This window comes from Ruditapes philippinarum, unplaced genomic scaffold (genome assembly GCF_026571515.1).
Source record: "Ruditapes philippinarum isolate M1 unplaced genomic scaffold, ASM2657151v2 ctg901_1_1_1_1, whole genome shotgun sequence".
Taxonomy (NCBI): domain Eukaryota; kingdom Metazoa; phylum Mollusca; class Bivalvia; order Venerida; family Veneridae; genus Ruditapes; species Ruditapes philippinarum.
Genome location: NW_026858590.1, coordinates 111,536 through 125,689, shown reverse-complemented (window position 1 = coordinate 125,689; position 14,154 = coordinate 111,536). Strand labels below are relative to the sequence as shown.

Genomic DNA, 14,154 nt, shown 5'->3' with positions numbered 1-14,154 from the left:
CAAGTACTATGAGTTAGTAGTTTATTCAATTATTTAACATTAAACTATACTGTTTTACATTACAAACTAACTGCTGACGAGCACGTGACTTTGTTAACAGTTGCCCGGATGTATAATGATGTCATCAAGAGCAATATCACTGTGGTAGCTGTTTCCGGTGTGCGCTTCAAATTCGAACTGAAAATAAACAGATAATGCCCCATGACACCTCAATTGCGTTCAGAATTCTGGAAATTCAAATTTTTTGTTTTGCTATTTTGTAAATTCAGTTTTAGCATACTTTCATAAATAATAATATAATTTTTACATGTTCAAGAACCCTGATGATATAGTTCATTCTTACATAAAATGTATAAATATTAATCATTATCAGTACACATTGTTGTTCTTTACACCCTGAACATCAACGACGAAAACAATATGACAAAGTCGTAAAAGGACCCAGACAATACTAGCATACCCCTGTATTCTGGAAAAACTACATACATGTTAATTTTCACGGCTTTGTTTTGATATGTTGTATCATTTGAACAAACAATATACAATTCATAGTTTAAAGCTGACAATTTCAACAAATAAACCTGGTTAAATTTTATGGTATCATCACATTAATAATATCTTGGTATTGCCTCTTCATTATCACATATGAAAATGTGCATTAAAAGTTAATGTTTCACATAGAGAACTAGTAACATTATGTCCCTATTGTATGAAATATTTGCAAAATTATTATTACCCAGCCACAATGAAATTATTAATGCATCATACTTTTAGTGTAACGGCCTCTTATGAATTATTCTGTTTCCCTGTCTACATTTACTACGGAACTAGTGTAAGGGGAAGGAACTCTAGACTACTTATGAATATGTGAAATGGAACGATTTTGACATTTTCAAATCAGAATATACAGTGTAGAATTACTCAGTATGAATCGTGACATTTATTTTACAGGTTGCATGTAAATTTTGTCGTAAAAATAACACGTATACAATTTACCATACCTTGAATGTACCGGAAGTGTGAATGTGAGCGTTCATTTTCTGGTGTACCCAATGATCTCCGTGGTTACCGCTCCATTGTTTAAGATGGTACATATGTGTGCCAGCAATAACATTGAGACGGAGGTAGCCCATGTCGGAACCGTACATGTTATAGTAGAAATCAACACAATAATCACCGCCGGCGAACAACTTGGAATCGATCTTTGAAACTTGGCTCTTGTGTCCCGACGCCTCAACGTAAATGTAATAACCTAGAAATAGTCAACATTGTGTGTTTCTTACAATATAGAAATCTTATAACTACTGTTATGCTAAATTTCCATAAAAATGTAGTATCAGAATTAAATTTTGTATTTCCTGAAATATTTCAACATACATGTTTAGTGCTATGTTTTCTTTAAAAAAAACTTTTTATGCCTTGTTTTCTAAATATTTAGTACAATGTATTTTTAGTACAATATGCTTTTTTCCCGTAAAATGTAGTATTATATAGAGGATATTTGTTTGTTTGTGTGTAAGATGAAATTTTATTTCATCGAGTGGGCTTTAAAAACAGTATTCTCACGAGTGGCGAAGCCACGAGTGAGAATACTGTTTTTAAAGTTCACGAGATGAAATAAAATTACATCTTACACAACAAACAGACAAATTTTCTTTTTATTTTATGCTTAAAAACAAGTTAAAACGAAATTTCCATAATTTTAACGTTAATATTAAAACTGTTTCCCCCATTGAGAGCCCCATTTATTCGGAATTTCTCATTAAAAAAAAGAAGTCTTGAGCTGAAAAATAAGTCCGCCAATCAACATTAAATGACGGTGATATTTATTAATTTTATTAAAAAAATATGAATGATCGCTTGTTTTGATAATAAAAACAAACAATTCTTGTAGCAGAAAAGGTCCAACCATCCATCCATATTTCTGTTACTTAGTGCGAATTTATATTAGACCTGGCTTTGTAAATTGTAAGCGGCAGCCATTTTTTAAAGTTGTGTATTTCATGGGAGGAAAATAATTGTGTAAGATTCAGAGGGATATAATTTGGATTTGTTAGTCATACACATTTTTAAAAGAAAGAAAACTTATTTGAGGATTGTAACAGACAAAAAATAAGTGTTGACAGATGTGAAAACATTCAGAAAAGGAGCTAGGAAAATGGAAAACTTGGAAACCTGCTCAAGAACGCTGGGTTGATTTAACTTATTCTTCGAGTTATGGCTGTCAATGCTTTCAATTTTTCATAAAGCATACGGCAGTTATTGCTCGTAGGATACTTTAATATGCCCAAATGTCATCAAGAGCAGTTTTGCATGGGGAAGGAATGTATTTTTGATACTGTCAAAATGAAACAAAAAAACGAAATTTGGTGATTGGAATTTCATGAATTTGAATGAATAGAAGTAAGTTTTCTTCTTTTTATTACTTTTGACATTTAAGTTATTTATCAATTTCAGTTTTGCTTTTTCTTTAAACAGCCTGACATTGTCAGAATTGTCAGCAAAAATAAAATTGAGGTACCACATGGGGAAAATCTTAAAAAAGTAGTTTCGTCATTGAAAAGAGTGAAATTATATTTTGATAATTTTCACTGTGAAATTACCAAATATAATTTTCACGGATAAATCAGTAATCCACTGAAAAGCATAAAATAAAGTTGCATATTTTTTTTGTAATTAATTTTTTTTTTTGTAATTAATCTGAAATTCTCATTGTAAAAAAATCAAACAACGGGAGTAATATGTTCAATCTAAAACCGCTTCATATAAAAAAAGTTAATTTTTGTGTTGTGACTTTTTTACCTGTAGAAGAACCATGAGCGTCGTTTGTTGGCCCTGTATGCGAGCTTGGTGTAGTACCCTTATGTCTAACCCACTTGTTCTGATCTGAGTGTGGCTCCGTCCAGTGACAGAAGTTATGTTGGAAGGTACACACGTCAGCTGTATATAACATGTATATGTCTTATTTAACTTATTATGACTGAAGAAAAAAACAAACCATATTAATACAGAATATGCGTTACATTCTGTTTGTTTCGTTTGTTCATAAATTTATATTTATAGTATTACATATTGTTATGTTATACATTTATAATAATTCTTATTATTTGGTAGCATATAGAGGCAAACTAAATCTCAGAAGTGAATACACTCTTTGTTCTGTAAAAGGGGCAAACGTGTTTTTTTTAAAAAATGTTGTTATAATGGATAAAAAGTAGTAAAACGCCTATAACCTTAATGAAACAGTGCTGATTGCAAAGATTTTGTCAAAAAGCAAAAATTACTGAAAGCGGTATTTTGACTTCCATACACAATTTTTAATTCACAACTAAACATATTGAAAACAAAAATGCAAACGTAGCTAGAGTGCTCAGTTATTTAGCTAATGAGTACGTTTTCGAACTATTAATAAGTCCCCAAAAATAAATTCCTTTGGAGAAATAAACATAACGGTATTTGTGAGAGGCTCAAATAGCCTTTAAATGGACTATTTGCACTTTATATTTATAGATTATAGTTCTGTTGCAAAAATGAAAATATAAGAACTATTCAATTCCCGCCTATAATAATGTCAAAAACAAAATATGTGTTTTTTGGCTTATTTGGTGGGAAAAAGGTGGCAAGAAAACGAGCATTTTTTTTAGATTTAATGTCTTACAGCCTGTTGGAGGTCTTGCAGTTGTGATTGGTGGGGCTGTGACAAATCCAGTCACTTGACTTCCGCTGGTACTTTGAATACAGTCGTAGAGAAGTTGAATTTCTTTGACATCTGTATCACTAAGCCGGACTCTCTGACCAATAGTCACTCCAGACTGTTTTGGAGTAATGGTTTTCCTTGAACGGTCAATAGCAAATGCATATGCGCTGTAGTGCATGATACTTCCATAGTCGTAGGGTTGTCCCAACATATCGATATAACCAACTGGGTATTTGTTGAAATTTCCTTCATGTCCTGAAATATTGGAACAAAAGTTTGCCAATATATAAATCATAAAACCTTACATATACACATTACAGTTAAAGAAATGCCCGTTGCTTACTGTAACATAATGTTTTAAAGACAGGCCCAGGCGTGTAAAATTATTCGTGCGAAAGCAGAAATTAAATAGCTGATCAGTTTGGAAATTATCTTATTAAAGAAAAAATCTGGAACTATCATTAAATATAATAACCCCGCAAGACTGCTTCGGAAATGAGGAAGTTACTAGTAACAGAATAAAGTTACTAGTAACAGAATACCTTGTAAAAGAATTGAAATAGAGCATTTAAAGAAAGTTGTGGTTTTTGTATGTTGCATTTCCTTTCACTTTGGTTGACTATTATGAAGTTTTATTGAATTATTCTTTAATTAGTCCAGAAAGAATAACGCTTTTTGAGCACTGCACTGAAGGAGGAGTTATGATTATTGTACACAGCACTTCCTCTCACGGCACTTGACCATTGTATGAAGTTGGATTGAATTCAAAATACTAGTTGCCAAGTTATGCACTGAACACAAAAAGTAACAAAGGGAATTTACTATGAAGTTAGTCAAAATGGTAATGGTTATTGTTCACTGCACTTAATATTACTGCCCTTACCATTGTATGAAGTGTTATTGAATTTCAACCATTTTTTAAGTTATGAACTGGACAATAGAAAATAACAAAGGGCAAACACACGTAAAGGAGTCAGGAAAGAGTTATAATTTCTGTGTACTGTGATTCCACTCAACATACTTGTCCATTGTACGAAATGTATTGAAATTCTGACAATAAATGTTCAAGTTATGCTCCGGACAAGGAAAGGTATAAAGGACAATAACTTTGAAATAACTCAAGATAGAGTAATGGTTATTATGCACTGCACTTTCTCTAAATGTATTTGATAATTGTATGAAGTTGTTTTGAAATTCCAATTATTAGTCCTCAAGTTATGCTCCGGACAAAACACATGGAAAAGTAACAAAGGGCAATAACTCTGAATTACTTTAGAAAGAGTAATGATTCTTGTGAATAGCACTTCCTTGACCAGTTTTTCGAGTTGTTTTAAATTCTAACCAGTAATTTTCAAGTTATGCTACGAACAGGAAAAGTAACAAAGGACAATAGCTCTGTAATAAGTCAAGACAGAGTTATGATTCTTGTGCACTGCACGTCCTCTCAAAGTGCTTGATCATTGTATGTAGTTGTACTTAATTCTAACCATTATTCTTCAAGTTATGCTCCGGACACGGAAAATGCAACGGACCGCTGGACCGGCAGACCGACCGACTGACCACCGGGTGACTCTTATATGCATGTACCCCCAATTATCAAAATATGCTATATTATATTCTTTCAGCCTGATTTGGGAATCAATGAAAACGACATATAATATAAGCATACCTTTCTGAATATTACTGAAATCGATTGTAACATAGTTATCTCTGTCTGTTCTGCTCTGCTCATGCCAAAATCCGAGCGCGTGCAAAAGCTCGTGCATTACTGTTCCTTTGCGTTCACATCCATGTCCAATAGTAACACTTGACTGACGTCCAATATAACCAACTGGTGTGTGGCACCTTTAACATGTCCATATAAGCAAATATTAGCCTCTTTACATAAAAGATATATAAACATATATATTTTGCATTTGCAAATATACTGTTAATGAACATTCATGGCGTCATTTTAAACTACCACATAGATTATATATGTACCAGATCTTTTTGTTTTATAAATTATATTTAAATGATTTTCTTAATGTGATGTGAAATTACGAATTAAATATTGTACATTCAATCTTCATAAATTTGCAAAAAGAAAAAGAAAATGTGTGTCAAATGATACTAACCCGGTTCCTGTTACAAATTTGACGAAACCTTTTTCGCCTGCATGAGGTTTAAAGTGAATACATGTCTTTCCGTTGACCTTTGTCCTCGTTTCAATCTCATTCATAGCTTGATGAAAGATGTTTTTAACGGTTTCAGCTGAAATATGAAATACAATATGATCTTATCTTGGTCTATTGGATGACGACAATCATGACGATGAAAAGGAGGTGGAGCAATGATAGTCACGAATTATAATGATGACGTTAGAAAAGACGAAAAGATCCTGGTGATAATGATAATGAGAAGGGGGATGGGAAGGAGGAGATGAAAGAGGCGGCGGTGGCGACGAACATGATCAGGAAGAAGAAGATGATAAAATTGTTGTTTTAATAATGCTTGACTATAGCGATGGCGATGATGAATACAAAAGAATGTTTTTGTAATGATGAACGTTTGATTTAGACAACATTATCAAGTGTGTACTACAACGTCAAAATGGAGCTTCTTGTGAGAATGATCTAACGTGAAGAAGTTACTTTCAAAGATTCATAGTCGCGTATGCTTTTTGTCTGTTGACAGACAGAAAGGAACACTCTGGTTCGTTATATACTATTGCTTATCTTGACGCAGATTAAACAATTTCTCAACACTCAAATGAAACTAATTACATTACTTACGATATGATGATTGGATTTCGTATGGCACAATACCATTGGCCCATCTCCTTCTTCTATCGGCAATAGCATTTCTGTGCTTAAATACAAAAAGTAAACAAAAATTGTATACTTCCCACAAAGAAATACAACTGTAAATCAGTTTAAACAATTATTTCGTCAAATATTGAGTAAAGTTTCAAACACAACTTGCATTTCACACGTTAAATGGAATTTTTACGTTTTTATGTGAGTTGTACTCTAATTACTAAAAAACAGTCTCTTAGCGCAGAAGACGTTGTAGAAGATGTTTTTTAAAAAGAACACAACTTAAAAGTTTCACCCTGCATTAAAGTAATTTACCATCCCACAAACTTAAAGTACACAGAACCCGTGGGGTTGAGTTTGGGAGCTGACTTATTTACCCAAAGTTTGGTAAACTGTTTCTTTAATTCTAACGTTCGGTATTTCTACATGATCATGAACTGAATATAGATATAATTCCCAATCGACGTGCATGAGATATGAAAAAAAAAAACACAAGAATACCGAATAAAAAAGAATATGCGGAAACTCACCATTGGGTTTTCTCCGGGCAGGAGGTCAATATCACCCTCGAAAAGACCCGAATTCTCCTCGGGATTATCATAAGCTTCCTCTAAAATAATACAAAATAATACAAAATTACGCAAATGATGTAAATAATACAATTACATGAGATGCAAAGTAATACAAGCAATGCAAGGTAATACACCAGTTTGAACAATATATACAAAATATGTAATAAGTACAAATAATGCAAGTTATACGATCAATGCAAACATTGCAAATAATACAATGTTATAAAAGTGGAAATAACATAAGTAAAACAATGAAAGCATTTGATACCGTTAGAACAAATAAGGTAAATGATACTAAAAAGTAAATTTCAAAACTATGCAATTGATGAACATGATGCTATTCAATTAGTGCTAAATAATGCAGAAAATTCTACGTATGCTGTAACTATAAAAGTTGTGCTATGTTAAGTTATGAAAAAATTAAATTTGCGAAAATAATACAAAAACTGCAAATGGTACAAGTAATGTAAAGCCACAGAATGCAATAGATACTGCACGAATAATGTAAAAAATAGAAATAATGAAAATTATATGGAACAAAAATGTATGAAAAATGATCCATATTTAGAATGTGTAAATAATGCAAATAATTCAAATTACTAAATAAAGAACAACTAATGCGTTTCTTTAAAATATGTAGAAATGAAACAAAAAACAGAATTGTTGCATTAAGTAAGCTTTATTATATCACCAGAATTATCATATTTTTCTTAAATGAGCCGCGTCACGACAAAACCAACATAGTGCGTTTGCGACCAGCATGGATCCAGACCAGCCTGCGCATCCGCGCAGTCTGATCAGGATCCATGCAGTTCGCTATCAGTTTCTCTACTTGTAATAGAGTTGGTAAGCGAACAGCATGGATCCTGATCAGACTACGCGGATGCGCAGGCTGGTCTGGATCCATGCTGGTCGCAAACCCACTATGTTGGTTTTGTCAGACGCGGCTCATATAATTTTTATCATTCATTCACCTATATATGTGTATATGGCAAATATTTATACATGTATATAGTATATATTTGTTCATGACCGCTGTAGGTTCTGCTATTTTTCCACATTCGTTATCAATGTAAGGCCTAGTTCGTTATCTCTATTTCGTGAAATGATTAAGTTCATGTTTCTATACTAGGCACTGGCGTGATAGTATCAGAACGTTTTTTTTTTGTTTTTAAGTGATGTCTTATACAGTTCAATAGTTCAGTCACCTGTTCTGCCTTTGTTTCAAACTTTGTATTACATTTTATATTGATAAACTATTTTCAATATGAGAACGGTTATAACTAAATAGAAAATATATGTTTGAAATTATACTGTATATTCATAATGTAAGATCAAGTAACCAGAATTATGAATAACTAGAAATGTTGTTGTCTCAAGAAGCATTTTTTAAAAATTTGACTGATTTGGTCTAGATTTACGAGCTGAAATTATAAAATCGTATCTCTTTTATAAAATAAAATACGACAGCGTGACTTTGTATAAGTACATGCACTAACAAAGTGAAAAATTTGATGAACATTATGAAGATTTTACTCTTTACTTGCTAAATTTGTTCAATGGTTTGCCCAGTTTTTGAATTTTTAATTCGTACGATTTTAAGAGAATTCAATATAAAAATATATAAATAAATATAAAGAATGATAGAATCATCCTCGTGCAGACAGGCCAGGTCCTTTACTGGTAATAAAGTCTATTCGCTTTCAGTGGCAACATATTAACAGTTAAAATCTAATAAATTGTTAAATCAACATAACTCTTCTAGCTTTTTTAAGTTTGTGATTTTAATTTCGTAGGAGTTTTAATGTTATTTTTCCATTTCCCTTAGAGTTCAGTGGAAAATAAGGTAGAATTTAAAAAGGTCAAAAACATCGGTTCAAATGTAGTCGAGGATGTTTTAAAGAAAAGAGAACACTTTCAGCTCTATAATCTGTTTTCAATACTGTTTAATCCTTTTGCATTCTGATCCATTTTATCATGAGTGTTTGATATTTAAATATATTTTTCTTCATTTGCAACTTCATACAATTTTGAAAGGTTTCATTAATTTTGGATATTGTACCCAGTTTGCATTTGGTTACAGGGATATTTTGTATACATTTGAAAGCAACATATTGAAAAGCATAATTGATTCTAATATTTGCAGAATTGATTGAATATATAAAGGTTTATATTATATTGAAATTTGAAAACAATCAAAATTTTGACTACGTGTGAGCAGCTAAGCCGTGAAAATAAAGTTGAAGAATTGTGCTTTTTGTTAATACGTTTATGCTTTTGGATACTTCAATTTTTTAATGGAAAATAATTCAATACCAAATCCATATGATGTTAGGTCAGTTCCGATAGTATCGAATACTTTAATTTATATCCATTTGAGTTATTGACGCAACAGATACTCATTAACTTTTTTAATTGGACAAAGAAACGTTAAAAAGTCACAACTCTGCAACTTTTACTTTTCGCCCTTTTGTTGTTTACACGAAGCAGCAATCTGACAATTATAAAATTTTATTACAAAGTAAAACATTGTATGGGTTAATACATTTCTACTTATTTCGATATCAAATTTGCTAATATTTTACTTAAGTTAGTATAACTAAGAATTAGTAAGAATTTCCAAGTAAATGCACACTTTCTTTTGCATCTTCGTATAGTTTCAAACTTATACTTATTTAATATCCATCTTTAGAACAACGCGAAAAAGTATATCACCCTTCACCAACAAATGGTAAAAATGTTATCAATAAATAATGAAAATTTTTTTTTCTTTCGGCCCCTAACAATAAGGAAGACTACATTTATTCTCCATGTCTAAATGATAAGTATGGGTCGGGGAATCATAAAGGAATATTTTTAGTGATAAATAGCAGCTACCAGATTTATTTTACATACATTTAAATACAAAATGTATTTCATTTTTGACAATTTATAATGATAAAATGTTAAAAAAAACTAACCTCCATATACGGCTTCTGGTACGGGCTGAAAAGGATAAAAAGAAAACATATGAATCATATATTGAAATTGAAGACGGGCAAGGTAAATCAGATGTGAGCGATTAGTTATCAAGATATATCTATGCATGCATATACATCCATTTATCGGTAGAAAACGTTCAAGACAATAAATACATTTATTTGCTTGAATATTCATAACTGAATAATTAACTACAAGTAATAATTCAGGTAGGAATATATTGTTAATTATTATGACTATGCAATATAACATTATATTCATTATTTTGTTTTGAATATTCTTACATGAATAATTAATTACTATAAGTAATTATTCAGGCAGGTATGATATTCAGTTAACTATTCAGGTATGAATATTAAAAACAAAAATACCAATATGCAAAGCTTTCAACTTTTATATTATTGTGTGCAATATAACATATTAGGGGGTTAAAGGGACTTTTTTCGTGCATTTGCATCTGCTGAAGTACAAGGACGTTTATTTAAAGCTCGTTAGCTGAGGGATTAAATAAGTCCGAGGGCTTTTGAAGATTTAAATGCACGACAAACGTTGCCCTATTCTTGTCTAATTGGGTCAATTCGCGTTTCGCTGTTTGTTTTTCGTATATTATAAAAAAAATCTCATGTTTTTTACGACTACCGACGCTCTGAGTCACGAATATTTATATACGTGCACAAACATCACGTTTCTCACTATTTTTTTCTAATTGATTTAATGTTCTCACCTCGGCCACAAGCGGCTCGGCCACAGCTAGTCCGAAAATCGACAACAGAACGAGCACTTTCATTCCGTCTATTGAATCTCTCCTTCGTAAAGAAAATAGGGGAACCTTGAATTCCTTTTATACGTGTAACTTCACCTCCAGGCAACAGATAACACAGAATAAGGTCAACTTTCGAAACCATATTTAGGTGTTATAGAACGATATATAGTATTATAATAATGAAGCGTTATCGGTTCTTAATTTGGCCAACTCTGACTTTTCCGAATTATTCTGTAGACTATAAAGATCTTACACGGGCTACCGGTACATGTCGGAATATATAGCTCGAGCGTAACTGTTTACGGCAGTAACGAGGCTTAGTCGAGTTTCCGCTAAACACTTAAACGAAAGATAGATGATTTTTCGGTCTGTTATGACAGCTGGTGTTTGATTCTTATTCTTGCATATAACATAGTAATCATATTTCAAAAAGAAATTACGAAAACTAATATTTTCATTTAGCACTTTTTTTCTCATAGTAACGTATGATTTAACAACTTCATTCATTACGGCGAAATGAAGTCGTTCTAAGAACGCAATTTATTCAAAAAAGGCTCGTGGTAATAACTTCATTTAAAGCACGAGACTCGTGTAAGACAGGTTTTTCTAGCACCGGGGGTGTAAACGGTAGATAATCCTGTCTGATATGCAAGAAAAACAGTTTTCTTTAGGCTAAGCTGATACTGAGTTATTAATTAACAAACTTTTGTGTGGTACTAAAGCAGTTTTAACGTTATACATCTCAAACATTGTACACCGTTTACAATTCAATTCCCAGTGCTTCTGTTCTCTCTATGCTTTTCATATACTGCAGATGTCTTATATTTAACGAAAATGGGCTACTAGTATCAAACATGAAGAGACATTATCCTATATAGATAGGATCGCCGGCTTAAATAATTTTCGGACAAATATATCTTTTGCCACATCTCATTTATATATACACATAAACGATATCGCAAAGTGATACAAATACAAAATATCCAAAGCGACATAATGAAATATTTCTACAGCAGGATTTATCCAATATTTATTTCCCTTTTATATATACAAGTATCTAATATTAACATAAAAATATTATTAAATATGTAATGAATAATGAACTGGCCTTTTTGTTTCGTTTTGTTCACAAATATTTAAGTAATTTAAAAGATAAAATAAAACTGTTACTATATATAGCACATTGTTTCTCGTGGACTTTCATTTAAAACCTGGAAAGTATGGAAATGCCAAAGATATAAACATAGCATCTGATACACCAATAATACAGGTCACAAAGTAAGGTCATTTGACTTAGGAAAATAGCAAGTTTATGGCATTACCCTTGCTTATATAAGTATGTCACCGATATGAACTTCTACAACATTTTAAATTTGTCCCAATAAGTTAACTCAATTAAGACGACAGGTAGTATATAGCTGACATTACACATCCTATCAGTCACGAAAGATCTTAATGTGATAGTCTTTAACATATATTTCGTACTTGTTCGTGTATACAAGTTAAAATATGATTGTAAAGTTCTATGACCGAACATTTACAAACTTAGATACAATTATGTCGTCACGTATTAACATGACGTTTCATCAGTTTGTGATTTATTACTTATAGCAATAGTAAACTAAAGGGCCGTCCTAAATATTACATAAACCAACATAGATTTTGATGTTTAAGTATATAAATTAAATGACTATATTTGTGTGCAGATCAAGACATATTTTTTTGCATTGATTGAATATAAGACAATGTCATATGACAAAGTCATTCATTTATTGTATTAAAATGACAAAACTGAAATTGTTTAATGCTTTGATCAACTGGCAGTTGCGGTTTATGTAAGCTATTGTCCACACCATCCCAGGCACCGCTTAAAGCCGGAGTCAATATTATGAACTGGTGATTAATTCAGAAAGCAGCCGCAGATGTGTGAATTCGGCCTTGATCATGGAAGTTTAACTTGCAATTGTATAAAAAAACCAACAAATAATGACATTTCGAAGAAAAAAGCCTAATCCCAATATAATAAGTAAACAAATTATATTGATGGTTTTTCAAGCATTTTGTTTTCATATGTTTTGTTAATGTTTATTTTTTCTATAAAAAAATGAACAATTCTGCGAAGGTTTCTTAGTTTAAAATGTCATCATTTTCATGTTGAATTCAGCGTAAACGGTGCTAGGGAGTGTGGACAGTTGCTTGCATTTACTCCATTAACATGCTCAATCCGACAAAGTCTACAACCTTTTCATTTTTTCTTTGGTTGACACCATTACGGTTTACATATTTGACTATTTAACACACATATTCTTCAGCTTCAAACAAGTATTGAATAGTTAACTCTTTTACTAACGCATCTCTGAAATGTAGACTACTTGTGATCAAATATACAAGTATTTATGTATCTGTCTTATCAAATGTCTAGATTTAAGAACACTATACGGTACAAATCGTGTCTGCATTTATAAGATTTTATCACAAAACCATGATTTCATGACATCGTTATCGTTTGCAAACTTCCGTGAAAATAAGAATGTACTGATTGGCATTAACTGACACTGTCGGATATTTACACTCACCTTTGCTTACTTGAATTATGCTAATTATAATAGCTACCGGTATTATGTTTATATGTAACAAGTAGAAACATAAAACAATTTTCGCTAATATAAAACAAAAAGCACACTGAAATGTGAAACTTCGAGTAATTCCAGAAACGATCGAGTAGCTCTTTAAGAAGCGTTTTGTCAATGCATTCGTGCTTCATACACCTTTTAAAATATTAGTGCCAGTTGGTTGTTTCAATGTATCTTGTAAGCATTTTCTTTTATGGAACATTTTCATGGTATTAATTATGTGTTTGATTACCTTGAATTTCAAACAGCAGTCACTCATTGCATATGAGGAGTACATTACGTATAATAATATCATATTTATATGACTAACTATATTAATAGTGATACCATTGCATTGATCTAGTTTCTTGTTAAATGTATCTTCTCATTCATTTCCATATCATCTCTTTTAACGCCCACAATAACGGAAATTATCTCAGCGAGCGATAGAGAATAATTCTTTCCTTGATCTAGGTTAGTGAAATAATGCTAACACTCTTGAATGTTGATGGGAAAAGGTAAATGTCGATCAATTAAATATCTTTTTAAAATAAACGTTTTAAAACAATCCTCAGAGTTCACTGATAAGGCAGTTATATCATTGACATCAAATACGTCATTTAGGTATTTTATGGCAACAAAAGCATTTTTATGGCAACACAAATATTAAAATTGTTTAGTTTGAAATCTGAAAACAAGTTCGAAGTATTTTCTTTCAGTTGTATCAACAATT

General features: G+C 31.6%; 1 protein-coding gene across 1 annotated transcript; it reads right to left on the bottom strand.

Moving 5' to 3' along the window:
* Positions 1 to 7: 7 nt before the first annotated feature.
* On the bottom strand, positions 8 to 10,906 carry LOC132753675 (zinc metalloproteinase nas-13-like). Its single transcript, XM_060744167.1, has 10 exons — positions 10,771 to 10,906; positions 10,028 to 10,052; positions 7,026 to 7,105; positions 6,472 to 6,547; positions 5,815 to 5,950; positions 5,367 to 5,542; positions 3,659 to 3,952; positions 2,803 to 2,940; positions 1,002 to 1,252; positions 8 to 177 (listed from the first exon to the last, which is right to left on the bottom strand). Exons 1-10 carry the CDS (start codon positions 10,831 to 10,833, stop codon positions 94 to 96), a joined length of 1,323 nt encoding a protein of 440 aa, XP_060600150.1. The 5' UTR covers positions 10,834 to 10,906; the 3' UTR covers positions 8 to 93.
* Positions 10,907 to 14,154: the final 3,248 nt, after the last annotated feature.